The sequence below is a fragment of the Durio zibethinus genome, chromosome 6, assembly GCF_047325235.1.
Source record: "Durio zibethinus cultivar Kanyao isolate XHJ-2024 chromosome 6, ASM4732523v1, whole genome shotgun sequence".
Lineage (NCBI taxonomy): Eukaryota > Viridiplantae > Streptophyta > Magnoliopsida > Malvales > Malvaceae > Durio > Durio zibethinus.
In genome coordinates this window covers 28374545-28393004 of record NC_143167.1, presented here as the reverse complement: position 1 = coordinate 28393004, position 18460 = coordinate 28374545, and the positions used below count along the sequence as shown (strand labels likewise).

Sequence of the window (18460 nt, the reverse complement as noted above, 5' to 3'; positions counted from 1 at the left end):
TCTGTAAGATTTCAAGTTTCGCAGAGGTTCTAGATTCACAAAGGTTTCAAGTTCGTAAGGATTTTTTAGATTCACAATAATAGAATATTTGCAAAATTCAAAGTTTCACAGAGGTTCTAGATTCGTAAAGGCTTTAGGTTCGCAAGCAATTCAAAGATTTGTAAACAATTCAAACGTTTGCAACAACTTCAAATATTCACAAGCAATTCAAAGATTTGTAAAAGTTTCAGTTTTGCAAGAAATTCAAGTTCGTAAGAAATTCAAAGATTCGCATTCAAAAGATCCAAAATCTAAAGCTTTATGTTTGAAATTTTCAAGGATTCACATAAAAGATTTTAAAGTTTAAATATTCTTGTTTGAAAATTTTCAGGGTCTTACATCTAAAAATTAAAGATTTTTATTCAAAAATTTTGGAGTTTCACATAAAAAATTTAAAGAATCTCATTTAAAAAGCTCCTTTAAACAAAGACTCTATAACTTTAAAAGTTTGAAAAGTTTGCCAATAATACATCTTATTATGAAAGATATTCCTCATTTGAGGATTCAAAAGTAAAAAAAAAAATTTTTCAATCATAGTCAAATTCTTGTATGTGATAAATGTCATGCAAATACCTTCTAAATGATGCAAATGTCACAATCCAGATTCTCACTAAATGTTGCAAATGCCAATGTCCTACTATAATTCAAATGCTCTCTGCATAATGCAAATGCATGTCCCAACAATGATGCAAATGCAAATATCATAATGTACGTCATGAAATCAATGTTATGAAATTCTAATCGTGGTAACAAGGTTCTCAAGACTCTACCATTCCTTCTTAGCTTCTCAGTACTAACAATCTTATAATAATTCTGTTAACTGATTCATGTTATTTTCTTCATCGGTCATAACTCATAGACATATCAACTTATCTATCACTATATTCATCACTAAGTCACTTTATTTGCCCTTTTTAAATCATTTTTTCAAGCTTCTTTCACTTCTTTCATCTTAGATTTCTTTCAAAAGAATGAAAAAATCTTTTACGAATAGTGTCTTTTATTTATTTACCATCATTCTAATTCATGACAAATATGATACATTTCTTTAATTCATTCAGGAGATATACACTTGGTAAATAATAAGAAAATAGATCTTTATTATTGAAAAAAAAAGGTATAGTTAAGAACAACTCCAAGATAAATGAAAGCAAAATGTTGTGACTGTGTAAATGGGATATCAACATCTAGAATTATGACTGTTCAAACAATTTTAAACTTAAACTTAGAATCCTCTTTCAAAAGCATATTCCATCAATATCTTCGATCTTTGAGCCAATCATCATCCTTATTCTGGGATCCTCACATAAATTTTTTTTTTTTTTTTAGTTTTCATCTTTACTTAAATTATCGTTTCAAGTTTTCAGTTTAAGTCTCTTTTTGTTTTTTTTTTTTTTTTTGCTTTTTGTTTGTTTTGTTTTTTTTTTTATTTTGCGTACCTCTTTCTCATCTTTTCTTTTCATTTTTCTTTTTCATTTATCAATCAGTGATACTTTGATCAAAGTCTCAAACAATCTAATGACAAATTTACCTTAATTCAATTCATGATTCTCCAATTCAAGTATTCAATAGACTTTTAATAGACGTAATATAAGCTAGGGTAAAGGGTTATGAAAGAAATTGATGAACAAGCTCAAATTGTTTTTGAAGGATAATCAAACTAAGGATCATTTCTTCATCTAAAACACCTTGATATTTTATCCCATCAAATTTTTTTTCATTTTTATTTTTTTTATTTTTCATTTTTTTTATCATTTTTCAAGAAAAATTTGAGCACCACAAGGTTTTGCTTCTGAAATCACTAAGGATAAACAAGTTTTTCAAACTTTGTCTCCAGTGTAAGGGTGATATTTGGTTAGGGTTCTTCAAAAGAAAATTTCAAAAGGCTCACACAAGGTAGTAAAGGATAATTTTATCTTTTTTGTGAATGATAAAAGAAAAACGATCATTTCTCATCTTGAACATGAATACTTTTAATGAAGAACATTTATTAATTAAAAGTAGGCTTATGAATGAACAATTATAAAGATCATGTGTTACATCACTTTTGAAACTTTTCACCATATTTATTTTCTTTTTATTCAACAGCTCTAATGAATCAATAATATCAATTTACCAATTGGATCATCAGGAATGATGTTTTTAAAATTGAATCTTGAATTATTATCATGATTGTTTGAATATTCATTATCGAAATCAAAGAATGGATATAATAAAAGATGTGAGAAGGTAAAAGTACATAACGGTGATTCACACAAAAGAGGAAATGATATGAAAATACATTAAATTTATCACTTTTATTAAAATGATAAAAAAAATAAAATGAAATCCAAGTACATAAAAGATATCTATATTATCAAAAAATCTTAATATGATAAACAATTCTAATCAACCTCTCTAAAATCATGCCCCTAGGTGATTAGATAAAAGCCTTTGTGGATATTCAGCTCCTATGATTTATTGAAGTTCATTGAGCCTGCTCAAATCAAACTTTGTACCTTATGCTTGAAAGTAAGGTAGGTTTTTATGGTGTGACCTACATTTTCATTATGGTAATCACATGTGGCATTAATATTGTACCATTTGAGATAGGGTAGCTTTAATGATTTGAGAAAGACTGGGGATACTAAGTCATTCTTGACCAATTCTGAAAATAGTTCAGTATAAGTTATAAAGATAAGATTAATACGAGCTCTTTTTTAATTGCCTTTGGATCTTTTCAAACCACTTGTTTGATTGTTAGACCTTGAAACTGGTGTAATAATAAGATTAGGCCCATATATAAGTGCTTAAAAAGCTTATTAATGAAGACTTAAAGCAATATTGTTCATGGTTAAGAAATAAGGCTAGTAAGAAACTTGTGCAACATTATCGACTATCGGGTAGTAAGTAAGATGAACATATGGCTGGTATGGAGTATAACTTCTGAATTATTATCCCTCAAAACTCACCGCTTGAGCTTCAACTTTTTTTTTTTTAGGTATCCCATCTTTCTTTGTAATACTAACCTTTCATTTCTCAAGCTTGCCACTCTTGATAGCATTTTCAATGATTTTTCTTGAGATTACTATATCAACAAAGTTTTTTGTTATCATTTTCTCATAATAGGGTACCTCAGGGTGTTTATAAATAAAATCATTATTTTTTTTTTGTCAAAGAAAGTTAAACTTAAGCAGCCATACCCATCCACCATTGGGCATATTCTTTAAAAGACTCTGTTTCTTTTTTTATGCTCTGTAAAAAAAGAAGATCAGGAGTCATGTTTATAAGATGGTAGTATTGATTGATGAAGAAATTGGTCAAATCTTTCCATGATCAAATGTGAGCTCTATCTAACTAAACGTATCATTTTACGATAAACTCAGTTAAACTATCCTAAAACACTTGCATGAGTAGTTTTTCATTGCTAGCGTGTGCTGCCATCTTATGACAATATGTCGTGATGCGTAATAGGATATTTAGTACTATTATACTTTTCAAACTCTGATACTTTAAACTTTAGGGGTATCATCATGTCTGGCACCAGATAGAGCCTTGCAATGTCCATGGATCTATAGAAGTCAATGTCTTCTACAGCTCGTAATCTCTCTTCAATCATGTTCATTGTGTGATCAGTCTTAAGGTCCTCTAAGGACTTAGCTGCCTTCAATTCCAATTTCTCTTTTAGATCATTTAAATTGGGCATTTAGACTAGTTCAATTACCTTTTTAGTGAAGGCAGGATTGATGTAGTTTTAAACATTCTTTCGACTAGGCACAAGTGGTATCCCTGAATAAGTATAGCTTGAATATACAAGCTATTGTGATAGGAAATTTTGAGTAGATTAGGCCTAATATGACCATAACCCGAAAGATACAGAGGATTAGTAACTTTATGCGAAACGTCTTCTTTTATCATCTTTCTTTTATTTAGCTTACCTAAAGCTTCAAGGATCTTGCTCAGTTCTCCATTGATTTCATCCTGAGCTTTTTTTAATTTCTCTACACGGCTCGCATTATATTGTTCCATTCTTCTAGGTTGAGCCTGGGGATAATACTAGTGTTAAGCTATCCTTAAACCTTTATTTCCCACAATTAGGGTGTAAATTTATAATGATATTTATGGAACCATTAGATTATGTATAAGAATGAATGCAAAAAGTAAAAAAATAAAAATATATATATGAATACAATAAGAATAATTTAATTATGTCAATACATGCATATATAATAAAAGAAATGGGTTAGTAAAGAATGATATGTACAAAAAATAATATAGACAAAAAACAACATAAAGGATTAGTACACAAATAAAAAGAAAATATATAAATTTACAAGTAGAATAAATGTCATATCATATGTCCTATTTAAAATTTTTTAACACTAGAGAAGGTATGGCTTTAACCTAGGTTCGGACTCTTAGAGTTTATTTACATGCTAGGTTTAAAAGTTTGACAATCTAAGAGTTCTCATATTATTCCTCACATCATTGTCTATTATAGACTAGTAAGGCACCCTGATCTTTACCCATTATAGGCTACAAGTAAAAAATATTCAATCTAAGTGAGAGTATTTCGTTAGCCCATGCAGAGACATGAAAACTCATGAAGGTATAGGTACTTTACTTCCTCATAAGGGATAAAACTCGGGTGTAGAGCTCATGTTATACATATAAAAATGAATGATAGATATATAAAAATGAATAAATGAATAACTAAACAAAATATAAGCAAGGAAAAAGAAAGAAAAAAAAGATTTTAAATTTATTAGGTTAGGCTTAGATAATAAGAAATCATTTACTGGCCTGACTCTCGTGTTCCCAGTGGAGTCATTAAACTATCATAATGTATAAATCTATTGACTTATCGCTAAACATGGATTTAGAGAGTCACCAACAATTTTTTTTTATTTAGATGTGATTGATCACTTAACAAAATCTATCATATTTAAAAAAGAGTCTCAAGATTAACTTAGGTATATTTAAATAGTATATTTTACTCCACAAAATCATATTTTAGATTGGGAGTGCAGTTACGCATGATGAAGGTTATAACACCTTTATAGTGTCAATCTAAAATATGGTACCAATTTGATTTTAAATTATCCAAGTCTTAACCGTATTTATAACTTATCAAAATATTTAATATTGAAAATTAATTTTAAAATTTCTCCTATAGTTTTGTAGCATTTTAAGATAATTCTCTTACCTTAGAAGTATTCATGGAGACTAGTGTTCTACCCTGAAGAGGCTCTGTCATCGAATTTATTAATGTATCTTACTTAAGAAAATAATTAGTAAAATCTTTCAATAGTTTGGTAGGATTTATTTTGATACAGATCTCCTAATAATTTGGTGAGATTTTATTGTAAAATATTTATAAAATTTTATTTTTGACAAAATTCATTAAATCTTCTAATAGTTTGGTAAGATTTAACTTAAGATACAATCGTTCAATAGTTTTGTAGAATGAATACAAAATATTTTCTTTTGAAAACACCTTTTTTTAATTTGAAAGAGAAAAAAAAATCAATTAAAATAGACAAAAATTATCATGCAAAAAAAAATGCAAATAATGTAAATATCATATAATGATATATCATACAATTAATATAAATTATCATGCAGTAATGCAAATAATGAATCATACAAACTATAAATATTAAACACAAATAAATTTAAAATAATAAATAAACAATGTAAATAAAAATCATGTAAAAATAAATAAATAATAAAAATATGCAAAAATATCATGAAGGAAGGAAAAAGAAATTAAATAAAAGATAGAAAATAAAAAATAAAAAATCTTACAAGGTTGGTTCACTATAGGTCTCACGCGGGTCCTTTTTGGCTGGAGTTCAAAACGATACTGTTTTGACTATCTTCACCCTCTTTAGCACTTAAATCGTTGAAGTCAAATATTCAGCCTATTTCCCTCGGTCAAACCCCAAAACTGATATCAAGCTCTTGCTCTCTTTCTTCTTTCTCTACTAACCAGAGAACCTACCCAGCCCAAGTCCCGATTGAAAACAGCCACCTCTTCCACTGTTCGTCGTCACTTAACAGCGATGAAAGTCCAAAACAGAATCATTTTTTAAACTCCTTGTAATCCCCTCTTTAAATTTTCTCAAGAAACCTAAAAATTAGAACATTCGCAAAACAACCCAACAACCAGCGAGATCCTGCTTACTGCCACAGCCATTTGCCATTGTTCTCCACTTCCTGTCACCTTTTCTATTTTTTGCCTCAAACCTCAACCAAGAACCTTTTGGAACTTTCCTTTTTGCTACGTAATTGCTGATGTTCCGTGTATGGTTATCCAATTGCTTGTTGCTTTCGTTTTCTGCCTCTATTTGAGGTTGTCTGATCTTGCTTTTATTTGTAGGTTGGCTGGGTTCTGGATTTTCTTCTTGTTGAATTTGATTAATGCACTTGGGGGTGAATGGGATTTGTCTATTTCGGTTTGTTGTGGCTATTTGATACTCCCGCTAATTTGCACGGCTGAATAGGTGTTGAATCATTGTGTTGCCGAATTGCTTGAAAGCTTGTTGCCAAAAAAAAAATTTGTTGCTGAATGATCCCTTGTTCTACCAAATTGATTCCACAATTGTTTCTCTGCTTTTTTCTAATTGCTCGATTGCAGGCTCTCTCTCAATTGCTGCCTGTAGAATTGTCACTGCTCTAGAGAATTTAGCTTGAATGCCAAAAATCTCCTTGAGTTGAATTGCTCTCGATTGCTTCTTCAATTCTGCTTATTTGCCCCACTTTCTTCTCTGCTTTGCCTTTAGATTTATATAGAAATTAATGCTAAATCAATTTTCCTTAAATATATGATTTTATTTGATTTAATTTTAACATGAATTAATTCTAGAATTGAATTCCAAAAATCTATCAACAAATATCTCAACATCATTTTCCAAATTTCATTAAAATATTTCTTTTTTTTAGACAAAAATAAAATTAAATCAAAATTAAGTTAAAAAATAGATATTTTTTCAATTGGATTCAATTTACGGTTGAAGTCTGGTTTCAATTTCGAAAAAAATTTTAGACAAAATGATTTTCCAACAAAATAGGATGTCTACACCAAGAACTAAAAAATATCCTTCCGTGGCTAACTCAAGAAAAGGTCATATTAGCAAGAAATGTATTACTGTGCTACAAACATGCAAAAATCAATCCTTGCCCATTCTACTAAGGGAACAGGCAACTTGAATTCCTGATGTTGGATATTTCCTTCATAATCAAGACTTCACTCTTTGTTAGCTCAGGTTCTATATTTTACTTCACTTCATAGTTTCAATTTGTCCGAAGTACATAAAATTTTTCCTCTTCATTTTTCTCCAGATCTTTGTACAAGTATAAACCTACAAATCACTCAGAATGATGGTGAGAAGGTAAATATTCCTTATATGGCCCTCAACTGATCAAAATTTATTTATTAAAAGGTTTTAAGTAATTGTATGTGTAATAAGAATTAAATCATCCAACTATTAGAAATGAATCAAGCTCAGATTTTATTTACAATTCACTTTCCGCTGCATCCCAAAAATGCGACTCATGGTCAGCATTTAAATTTTACAATCAGATCTACTTGGAAAATAAAGATTGCAAAAGGGGCTCACTAATTCGCTCAAGAGATCATTAATTTTAAAGGACAAACTACAACAAAACCATTGTCGACAAACCTGGCCCGTTTCTTCAATTATTAGATGAGGGCCCTGGTTGCCAGCAAAATTGTTGATCCTCCGAATTGCCTCCAAATGTTGCCTCGTGCTTTCTCATTGTTGCCCCCAAATTGTGACCTCCACTTTTTATAAACCACTTTCTCGAAAATGATTTAAAATGGTCATTAACAGTCCTCTCTGGAAAAAAATGGAACTCTTTACTCTTTTTGTGAAAAACATCATTAAGTTTGCTCCCAACTTGGGAGCTCCTAGGAACAACTTCTTCAGTTGCACAAATTGAATTCATATCTACTTGCTTACAAGGGTCAGAAAATAGACCCAACCGCAAGGACAAATCACACTCCGTCCCAAATGACCTCTTATCGGTGTGCCTGATATCTTGCTGTCCAATTCTCTTACCACCAACATCAACATCAGAAAAGGAAAAGAGATTCTGCAAGAAACCCATTTCAGCTGGCTCTGTGATCGATGTATCAACAGGTCTCCCAACAATTATTTTATCAGACGCTATATTTTCCTGAACTGGAGAACCTGTCTTGGACTCTGCATTTTGATAGTGAATTCCATAACAAAGGGAACATACTTGACCTGAGTTTAGTGGGGTGTTAGTTTCCATCCTCATCAATTGGTCATGGCCAGATGGACAATTTTCAGACATAAAAGGATAACTATGACGGTCAGTTTGAGAAACCAAAATGTTCGAATTGACATTGGGGGCTGTTCTTACAAATTGACAGCCAGACTGAACTGGCAATAACTGGGGACACCTTTCTTCACTACCTTTATCCAAAATCCTAGGAGCTGCAGAAAGAGGCTCTGGTGCTCTTGGCGTAAGGTAAGTCCTAGGATTACAGTGCCGTTGGCTCCTTGAAGTTCTCACCGGATGGCAACCCAGATTAAGGGCCGCTAAAACAACATATATGTACTACAATCTTTCAGTCCAAATTGTTCTTGAAACTACTTTCAAATCGAAAACTTCAAAAAGTTGAAGCTAATGTACATTCAAATATGACAAAAACCAGCAACATAGTAATAAACTTGAATCCAAAAAGATCCCAACAAATAAAGAACATAAAAAAGAAAATCAATAGTACCTTCAACACAAGGTGGCAAAAGCTTTCCTGTTTCAGTGCTCTCATCCCTACGAATAATCGTGTTGATGGCATCATTAACACGGTCCCATAAGGTTTCCAGGTTCATATATTCAGCCTAAAAAAACAATAAGAAAAAAACGAGTCCAAAAAAGAAAGATCCAAGATAAAAGATCCACAAATTTAATAGAAGAAAAGAACCTCAGAATTGGCTTTGGAATACATAATCTCCTCAGCTTGGACGATAACAGTAAGTATTTTATCTTGCCATTCCGTGTTCTTTTTAGTAGCTGTGCTATGAGTTTCGGTAGCTAGCCTAAAATCAAACGCATGGCGGGCAAGGAATTAAACCCAGACTAGAATAAATGCTGCTAAAAATGTAACAAAATTGATGAAAACAAAGAAGGCCCAGAACCTTAAAATCTGCTGAATGATGGAACCTCTCATGGGTTGGTGTCTTTCGCTATGCCAAGCTCTTCTTACACACTCGTAAGGTCTAGGGCCAGGGCCAGGTCTTGGCATCTTTGTTCTTCAATGGAAAAAGAGTCTTGTATCGTAAAATAAGGAAAGGTGGGGGGGGGGGGGGGGGAAGGGGAGATATCTGTGCTTTACCGATACGAAAGTAGAAAAATAGTAGTAAGACAGTAGTTTTTACATGAGGTCGATGGATTAGTCAATTTCTTTATGATGTCTTTGGCTCTTCCTTCTTTTTCAATTCCCAGTTTGCAATGGAAGAGAGACATCAGAGTTGAGGGGGCTTTTCTTTTCTTTTGGCTGGGAAGAAGTACAACAGTAGAGAGAGAGAGAGGGTTGCTTTTTCTTTTCATGCCTTTGTTTTTGGCTTTTGCCCCAACAATATACATGAGTTTAACATCGTTTACAGTCAGTTTTGGGAGTTTTGGGGGTTTTTTTTTTCTTTTTTTAATGGAAAAAAGAGAGAAAAAGAGTTGGGGAGCTGGGAATCTAAAAGAAGAAAAAAGTGTCTGGATGATTTTAAGTTTACGTTTGCATGTAACCGTTCCTCACTAGGCATAGTTAAACTTAAATTATTTTTTATTAAATTTAAATATTAATCTTAATTAAATTTATTTGATATAAATTTTTTATTAAAATTTTTATTACTACTTTTAATTTCATCAAAATTAATTTTATGCCATTGCTATTGCCCCCTGCCTGGGCAATTGCCACAATCAATTTTCCCCAGCATGGGCACTCGATAAAATTGAACATCCTATCCTCCTCCTTTGATACCTCAATCCTCCGCTGCTTTAATAATAGTATCATAACAACAAGATAATGATGCCCAATAGTATGATCTTGCTTTATATTCTAGAAAATTGTTGCTTTTTTTTTTTCTCATTTTTATTTTTATATGGATTTAAAACTTTTTCTGATTATTCTAAAAATATATTATTTTACATCAATTTTGATACATTCACAATTTTTACTTCTGTTTTTTCACATAACTTTTGCATTACTTGATTAAAAAATTAACCCCTTTTTTTTTCTTAATTGATATTAGGCAGTCCATTTTTAAACAAAAAAAAAAAAAAAACAAAGTACCATTATTAATGACCATGCTTATTTTAACCAAACAAAAATAACATCAATCCAAGTAGAAGAAATGATGGTACGGACAAAGACAAAGTTAAGAGTGGAACAACAAAAATGCTTTTATTTTATTATTAGTACTTTCATATGTTACTTTGTTGTTTTATTAATTACCATTAAAATATTTTAAATTGTTTAGATAGGAAGTTCATTGGCCCTAAACTAGAACACAAGAATATTGATAGGTAAGTAAAAGATAAAGAGTATGAGCTTTCATGTCAAGATTGATGGATCCTCCATATTAATTAAAGTTACTCTTAGGTAACATCTCAAGGTTAACCTTTGGTTAGTGTTAAGATCAAGAATTTTATTTCCTCTAACTCATCTAATTACAACCAAAATATTACTAGCTTAAAAAGGGATGTATTAAATGGTTCAAATCCGAAAAAAGGAATCCGAGCATTTAACTTTATGATTGATTCATGATATTCGTCTTAAAAAGTGGTAGAATTTATATAGTTGGCCAATTTCCTATCAAAATTGGACATTATCTTAAGTTTTTGGGATAATCAATCGCCCAACTCAATAAAAAGTAATCTTCGAATCCTCATATCCAAAATAAAAAATTTTGAAACTAAAAAAATTATTAAAATATATTCAAAACATAAAGAAAGAATGAAAGTTAATTCATTAAATACGATGTATTAATCAATTGAACGAGAAATCAGTGATTAAGAAACTATTAATAACTTTTGAAGGGTTTTCGTGAAAAATCAATCGAAAAAGCTTTCAATATATAACAATCGAATGCCCATGCATGAGGATTTGAATTCTATCTGAATAGATTTTTTTTGTTTAAATTTTCACTATAATATTTAGATGCCTGACCAATGAAATTCGAATATCATGTCTGAAAAATCCTTTTATATGATTTCATATTAAGGCATTCGAATGTACATTATTTGAAAAAATGATTTGGAACAAAAACACAAATGAGCATCCCAATATCTTCTGTATCCCTAGTTCAAATTTAATAGGATTTTATTGTAACAACTAATTTTGTTTCAAATGAATTCTAACATTTTCACAAGATATTATTTTTATTTGTAAAAAACGAAAAATGATATTTATTCAGTTTTAAAAGACATGAACTCAATGAATAGCCAAATTTGTTGAACAAATTAACACAATTAAAAAAATTACTACTCTTAATTAACTTTCCTTTAAATAGAGAAATAAGAATAATTTCAACAGTAAATAAAAAATTTATTTACTTTATATGTAATAGTTCAAGTCTCTTATATATTATTTTTTGCATAAAAATAATATATAAAAAAGATGATTTTGTTGTTTGTTAAAAAGTATTTAGTAATTTAATTTCGTTAATGTAAAATGAAATCAAGTAAAGTGAACGAAAACAATAATACAGTGAATAACTAATAAAAAAATAAAAGTAAACATTCAATCAATATCTAATATTATACTGTTTCCAACTAGTATTATCAATTTTGGATTCTTTAACATCGATTTATAAAGGGTTAATGCACATTTTTAAATATGCTGACCAGTGAAGGCGAGTGGTGGAGTGAATTTGCTAAAGCAAAACATAAATGATGATATAAAAATGTGATAAATTATTCATTTATTTGTGAGAATGGCTCATTTAATGTCCCTGACAATGCATGGTGCAGTGTCGATAATGGCAGTTGCAAAAATTGTGCACTTATACCCTTCTTTGTACTTTCGAGGCAAACGATCTTTCGGGTTCTTCGGTCCTCGTAAGCAGTCTCCAATAAGTTAATATCCTCCATGAAACAAACCCCCCTACCAAAAAAAAAAAATCGCAGCAGGCCCGTAGTGGGATCCTTTGGATTATTCAGTGCTCTTTTTTTCATTTTTTTTGTTCTCTGTTCGCTATGTACCTATTTGTCCAAAATGACCAAATATTTTTTGACTTATAGGCAATTAATTGTGAATTGCAGAAGTCCACCGCCTAAGGGTTGGTGCCAAGCCCAAGCCCCTGGTTCATATAAACTATAAATAAATATATTAAATATAGGAAAATTATTATAGTGATGTTTTTATATATTTTAAATTGAACTAAAATAATTATATTTATTTAATTAGGTATACAAATGAATAAAATATGAACAACCATTATAATGTTTGTGATTTATTCATTTGTTTTTAAGATTGTAATTTTTACACTATATTCATTTTTAGTTTGTTTGGATATTAGAATATTCAAATTTAGTTTTAGATTAATTCATTTAACTTTTAAGTTAAACATATATATCTATAAATATTAATCAAATATATTCATAAACATAAGAAATGAATATAAACTAATAACTAAAAAATTGATCTTGCAAACCATAGAACTTTCAATAGTGCAAGGGGACACGCCTAGTTTTTTTCTTTAAATTGGTTTTCCAAGCTTTTGTGAGATAAAAATACATAAACAAAATGTCTCATCTATAATTTATTTATTATCCATTTAGACAATTAGAAATTATATTTATCATAACATATAAATTCGTATATCCATGTTAAATTTAACAAATTGATGAAATTATCACTAATCTTTTTTACTAGGCGTAATTGGTCATTTAATAAATTTATCATTTTAAGGAGCTCATAAGCTTGATTAGGGTCCCTAAAAGAATATATTTGAATCTACTAATCAGAATAAGGTTCGAGAATTCAATTACATGTGAAAAAGATTATAGCACCCCCACATGGCCATTTGAATGATGGTACTATATTATTTTAAATTTATCATAAGGTATTGAGTCTAATGGTTTCAAATTTTTATGTTCAAATATTAGAAATAATTCATAAAATTCTTCCATCAATCTGGTAGAATTCTTAAAAATATTTTTTCAACTTAAGAGTATTCAAAGATCCTATTTGTTTCCTTGAAGAGACTCTGTCGTTGGAAAAATATTTATTTATTATTTTTTTATTGAAAATATATTTAATTATTTCACAATTTGGGCCAAATTAAAAATATTTTTTTTGAATTTCTAAATTTTTCACCATTTGAATTAATTTAAAAAAAATTTTCAAAATTTTTAAATTTTTCATCATTCGGGCATATTTAGAAATTCTCTTTTTTTTTTTGGATTTCTAAATTTTTCACCATTTGGGTAAATTTAAAAATATTCTCTTTATTTACTTTTTTGTCTTCAAAAGAAAAATAATATGATAATTATTTTTTATTAAAAATTCATTTAAATTTTTCCACCATTTGGGACAAATTTAAAAAAAATTTTACGTAGAAATTTCTTAGGAATTTACCATTTGAAATTTTTAAGAATCATATCATTGGATAATTATCAAATATTTTCAACCAAAATTTTTATTTTTCTTTATTTTTTATTTTTTTATTGAAAATAAATCTTAATTATTATTTTAAAATTTTGTCTAAATTATTTCACCATTTGGGACAAATTTAGACAAAATTTTTTACTTAGGAATTTTATTGAAATTTACCATTTGAAATTTTTATAAATTTTATCATTGGATAATTAATATTTATTCCAAAAAATTATTATTGTTTTAATTTTTTCTAAATTTAATTATATAAAAATACTAAAACACAAACACATAAATAAAATAAAAAATACCAACAAAATAATAATAAAAAAAATGGCTCGACTTAACGGCTTGACGCGGCTCAGTTTTAGACACAGAAAATGGCTCGACGATTTGACTCAAAAGCTTGGCTTGGCTCGGCTCGACTCGATCAGGTTGGGGGACAGGTTGGTGAAACAGATTGCGCTCGGATTGGATTACTTGAATAAAAACACGCGGATCCTGAAGTCTTTTTAAGGCAAAAATGACGTCGTTTTGGGCCTTGTATAAAAAGCAGCTCCAAGCCTTTTTCCTCATATTTCACTTTTCCCTTTTCTCTCTTCTTCTTTCTTTCCTCTCTTTTCTTTCTAACCCGGTTGAATCTCAATCGAATTTTGAAAAATATCATTGAAATTTGGGTTGGTTCATCGGATAATCATCAAAAAATTCAAACTTCGTCGGAATCTTCACCGAATTCAAAAAACCCTTGCAGAAAAATTCAACAAATGCAGGAAAAGTCACCGAAAAATTCATTAGAAACTAAAAAATTTCGTTAGAATCTGAGAATTTTTCAGATTTTTTCAAAAAAATTACTTTTTTTTTTCCTTAAACCCAAAAATCTTCGTAAAATTTTCTAATGACTTTTTGCTTGTGATTTTTTTATTTATGTTTATGTGTATTTTTTTTTTTTTGTGCATCAGTTCCTCTGTATGGGTATTTATAAGCATTAATCAGAAAAATTTTTGATTAATTCTGATTTTCTCTTTAATTGGGATTCGAAATTATCCGAAAATATGAGATTTATTTTTTTAAAGATTAAATCCTTCACAACTGCACTAGCTCCCAAATTCATGACAAATTTTCCTTTTTCTTTTTTTTTTTTAAAGCTAATATCCTATTATCTTAAAATAAAATAAATAAATAATAAAAAATCAAAATAAAAATAAGAATCAAAGTAAATAAAATAACAAATAATTTGACCTAACCATTTGAAACTCATTGAATCGGACCCAATGGGCTTAGACCCAGATCTTGTCGAACTAGGTCCAATGGGCTTGAACTTGAACCAATTAAAGTATCTATAATATTCACAATAATATTTTTAAAAACATTATAAAAGATTTTTAATATATTTTAAATATACTTTTTAATGTATTAATATTAAATTGTAATTAAAATCTTATTAAAAAATATTTAATCATAAAGTAATCATTTTAAAAGGGACAAAACATGAAATATAAATAAGTAATTTATTGAATTTATTTATGAATATTAAATAATTTATTTGTAAATATAAATAAAATAAATAAATTTTTATTCAAATTTAATTCGTTAAACAAATATTAAAATGTTAATCAAAATCGCTTATTAATTTTAATAAATAATTATAAATAAATAAATATAAAATATGTTCACAAAACAATTCATTAAAAACTGTAATTTAATTACACCTCTATATTTAATTAAGTTGAGTATACTTGCTCCGATTTTTTTTGTTACAGTACAAATAAAAAAGTGGTAATTGCAACAACCGGCACAAATCACTTGGAAGCATTTAAGAAAACAGAAATGGAACAAAATAAAAAAATGAAGTCAAAGAGAAAATCAACTTACTAGAATTTAACGGGAAAACAAAAAAAAAAAAAAAAAAAAAGAAAGAAAAAACGAAAAGCTAGTCAAGAGGAAGAATCCTCTGCAATAGGAACAGGATCCACATTCTCATCATCATTTTTATTCTCATCACCGTCATCAGTGTCACCATCATCAAACATTTGATCAAGAATGAGCACCAACCCCATTGCAAATGCACTATCAAACCCTGGCTTAAGACACAGCAAAAACACATCTTTGGCTAACATCAAATGAGTTGAGGGGTCCACTTTTCTTTTGATCTCAGCCATTGGTTCCTTTGATGAGCTCTCTAAAGAAGTGCTGTAGATTATACAACTACGCTGGGGAAACGAGCCCTCTATCTGGTACTCCTCGCCTGGATCACCGTATACGTCCACCACCACGCTTGACCGTCCCATGATAGATGATCGACGAACGCAGAAAATTGGGCTTTCCTTTTCCATTTTTTCGCCTAATAACCCTTCCCACCTTTGATGGAGACTTGGCTTCTGATTTAGCAAACATTAGCTCTTTAAAGGGACGCTAAGCTATTTCTTACTCTTTGGAAATATTTTTTTTCTTTACTCTTGAAATTTATTAATACATCTTCTATTGATCTTAAAAAATATTGAAGAAAAATGAGGGGCAAATGGAATTAAAAAACAAATCCACTATATCATCAATGAAATTTCCGCACTGTTAAAAGATTCTCACATATTTCATTATGATATATTTTAAAAGTAATAAATTAATATTATAAATGGTAAAATATGTAACAATAGTTTAATCTATTTGTGAAAATAAAAAATTGTACCAACAAGTATAAAACAATAATTGTAAAAAAAAAAATTCTTAAAACTAATTAACTTTTGGCTAGTCATCAAGTTTATATATATATATTTTTTGCCTTTTTCTAATTCTCTTAAATAAATCTCTATCCTTCTATTCTATTCAATTAAACTCTTACAACCCTACTATTTTTATTTAATTAAGTCATTAAATTACTACTTTATTTGATTAAACTCCTATTTATTCAATGCTTTAATTAAAAAAATAACATTTTAAAGGTTTAATTGGATATATTAAAAGAATAAGGGTTTATCTGAAAATGAAATTATCTTATAGTACTTTTTAAGGTTAGTATATTGAATAATATTCTCCAAGAAATATGTATGAAACTTGGACCATTATTTTATGGGATTAAATAAATTTGAAAACTTTCTGCTTATTAATTTTTTTTCCGTATCATATAGTATCTAGTCCTGAATATTGACAACAATTGACACTTTACAAAACTTTGGATAAATTAAGTGAAACTCCCAATTTGGGGTTGGGAAAAGTTTTCAATTGGAAATAATTAAACGAAATATGAAATTTAAAATTTTGATTAATATCAAATATTGAGTCAACTCAATAGTATATAGTATAATTAAATAAACTGAAAATGTAATTATTTATACACAAATTAGATTTTAAGGTCAAGGTAAATGTTCACAGTTAATTCTGATAATAAAAAAACAGTATAACTTTTTAATTCAGAAAGCCAATTTAAAATAAATTTAATTTTCATATCTATAGTCTATTTGACATGGAAATGCTTCTGTGAAGGTATATTACTGGCTGGGGCTTGGCAGCCAACAGTCTATACTTTTTTAACACAGTTTCATAATTGAAAGGATACAAAACAAACTGACCTTTCGAATAAGGGTGAGGAGACAGTTGCCAGTGGCGTCCATTAGAACCAGCTCATCTTTGGGTTGTGAATCAGGACCATAGTAAGAATCAAACCTGAAGATCACTTCTCCTTTTGGATTGTATACAACGAACCCATCTCCTGGAAAAAACACAGAGGTCTTGTGGACTGTTAGGTGGGTTTCCTCTTGGAAACAGAATTTGTCATCCACGATCACGACTCTTGCCATGGTTTATCAGCTGGAAAAGGGCGAGATACCTTCGCTGAAATTTGCAGGGGAAAGCTGGCGGAAGTAGGTTTAAGTTTGTGGCATGAAGCGGTGGCCTTTACCCTAATTTCAGACAATAAATTAATTTGTGGGTCTTCTTTGTCTGTGTCGGGCAGATACATGTCGCAACAGTTAAATCCATAAATATCTAGACCAGAGAATTAAAAAAAAATAATAATAAGTTGTTTTATTTATGGTATTAAACTTTCATGAATCATGACAATGAATAGAGAGTGCAGCAGTGAACATCATGAAAATAAAATATTTCATTTTTTATGTGATACGAAAAATATGTGTATTTTTTTTCAATTTTAAGAAACGCTACCAAATAAAATGTAAATATAAAAAACAAATAAAGATGTTTTTACAGTAAGGTTTTCCGTCGTCAGTCCAGGGAGTTGTCATCTTATGCACTATGGTAATTGGACTGGAAGATGAGGCTGCAAACAAAATCCCCAAGTCATATCGTGCCATTTAGTACCCTATTAATTATATAATAATGAGAAATAGAACCGCACATTCCATAATCAATTAGAGAAATTGTGTGTCCTAATTCCTTAGACTATGTTCACCAACTCCAACAATGTTTTAGGGGAAATTATTTAACAGTGAAAGTAAGAATATGGCAGGAGTTTGAGTCAATTAGAATTGCATTTTTTTTATCATTTACTCATAATTCACATTTGAATCAGTTACAATAATTTCATGCATGAAAGCAGGGTAGTCTTCGACCCAGTACAATTCTTCATCTAACTCCAATCCATGTACTGTCAGTCTGAGTGCAGCAGAATTCCTCATTCATCTAATATGTTGTGCTTTGCATCCATGTAGTTCTCCCATTTTCTGTCTTGCTTCTTCAATTATTAAACCTATAAGGGACATATCTTTAGTCCATGATTGAAGCTTGTTGATGATTGTCAATGCATCTTCTTCTAGCTTAAAGTTCCTTATCCCCAACTCTCTTGCA

At 29.4% G+C, this 18460-nt stretch overlaps 2 protein-coding genes and 1 long non-coding RNA gene across 4 annotated transcripts; 1 reads left to right on the top strand and 2 right to left on the bottom strand.

Moving 5' to 3' along the window:
- Positions 1-5822: 5822 nt before the first annotated feature.
- Positions 5823-6761, top strand: LOC149518537 (uncharacterized). Its single transcript, XR_016343350.1, has 2 exons — positions 5823-6324; positions 6401-6761. It is a non-coding gene; the product is annotated as an uncharacterized LOC149518537 (long non-coding RNA).
- Positions 6762-7515: 754 nt separating this feature from the next.
- On the bottom strand, positions 7516-9733 carry LOC111285626 (uncharacterized). Of its 2 annotated transcripts, XM_022875160.2 has the most exons (4): positions 9210-9733; positions 8996-9110; positions 8798-8912; positions 7516-8609 (listed from the first exon to the last, which is right to left on the bottom strand). In XM_022875160.2, exons 1-4 carry the CDS (start codon positions 9314-9316, stop codon positions 7717-7719), a joined length of 1230 nt encoding a protein of 409 aa, XP_022730895.1. In that variant the 5' UTR covers positions 9317-9733; the 3' UTR covers positions 7516-7716. The 2 variants fall into 2 exon arrangements, with proteins under 2 accessions (XP_022730895.1, XP_089618692.1); XM_089762566.1 differs by lacking the exon at positions 8996-9110 and having other exon boundaries at positions 9210-9727.
- Positions 9734-15456: 5723 nt separating this feature from the next.
- Positions 15457-17589, bottom strand: LOC111285990 (protein LURP-one-related 5-like). The gene is made up of 2 exons (XM_089763360.1): positions 17227-17589; positions 15457-16041 (listed from the first exon to the last, which is right to left on the bottom strand). The coding sequence occupies exons 1-2, from the start codon at positions 17452-17454 to the stop codon at positions 15598-15600; spliced, it is 672 nt and encodes a 223-aa protein (XP_089619486.1). The 5' UTR covers positions 17455-17589; the 3' UTR covers positions 15457-15597.
- Between the last annotated feature and the right edge of the window lie 871 nt (positions 17590-18460).

Excerpts from the sequence above, each read along its gene's own strand:
- LOC111285626 (XM_022875160.2), bottom strand. The coding sequence starts at position 9,316 with ATGCCAAGACCTGGCCCTGGCCCTAGACCTTACGAGTGTGTAAGAAGA. Across the intron at positions 8,913-8,995 it reads ATTCCAAAGCCAATTCTGAG|GCTGAATATATGAACCTGGA; the intron begins GTTCTTTTCTTC and ends TTGTTTTTTTAG. Across the intron at positions 8,610-8,797 it reads TTTGCCACCTTGTGTTGAAG|CGGCCCTTAATCTGGGTTGC; the intron begins GTACTATTGATT and ends ATGTTGTTTTAG.
- LOC111285990 (XM_089763360.1), bottom strand. The coding sequence starts at position 17,454 with ATGGCAAGAGTCGTGATCGTGGATGACAAATTCTGTTTCCAAGAGGAA. Across the intron at positions 16,042-17,226 it reads TCCTCACCCTTATTCGAAAG|AAGCCAAGTCTCCATCAAAG; the intron begins GTCAGTTTGTTT and ends TTGCTAAATCAG.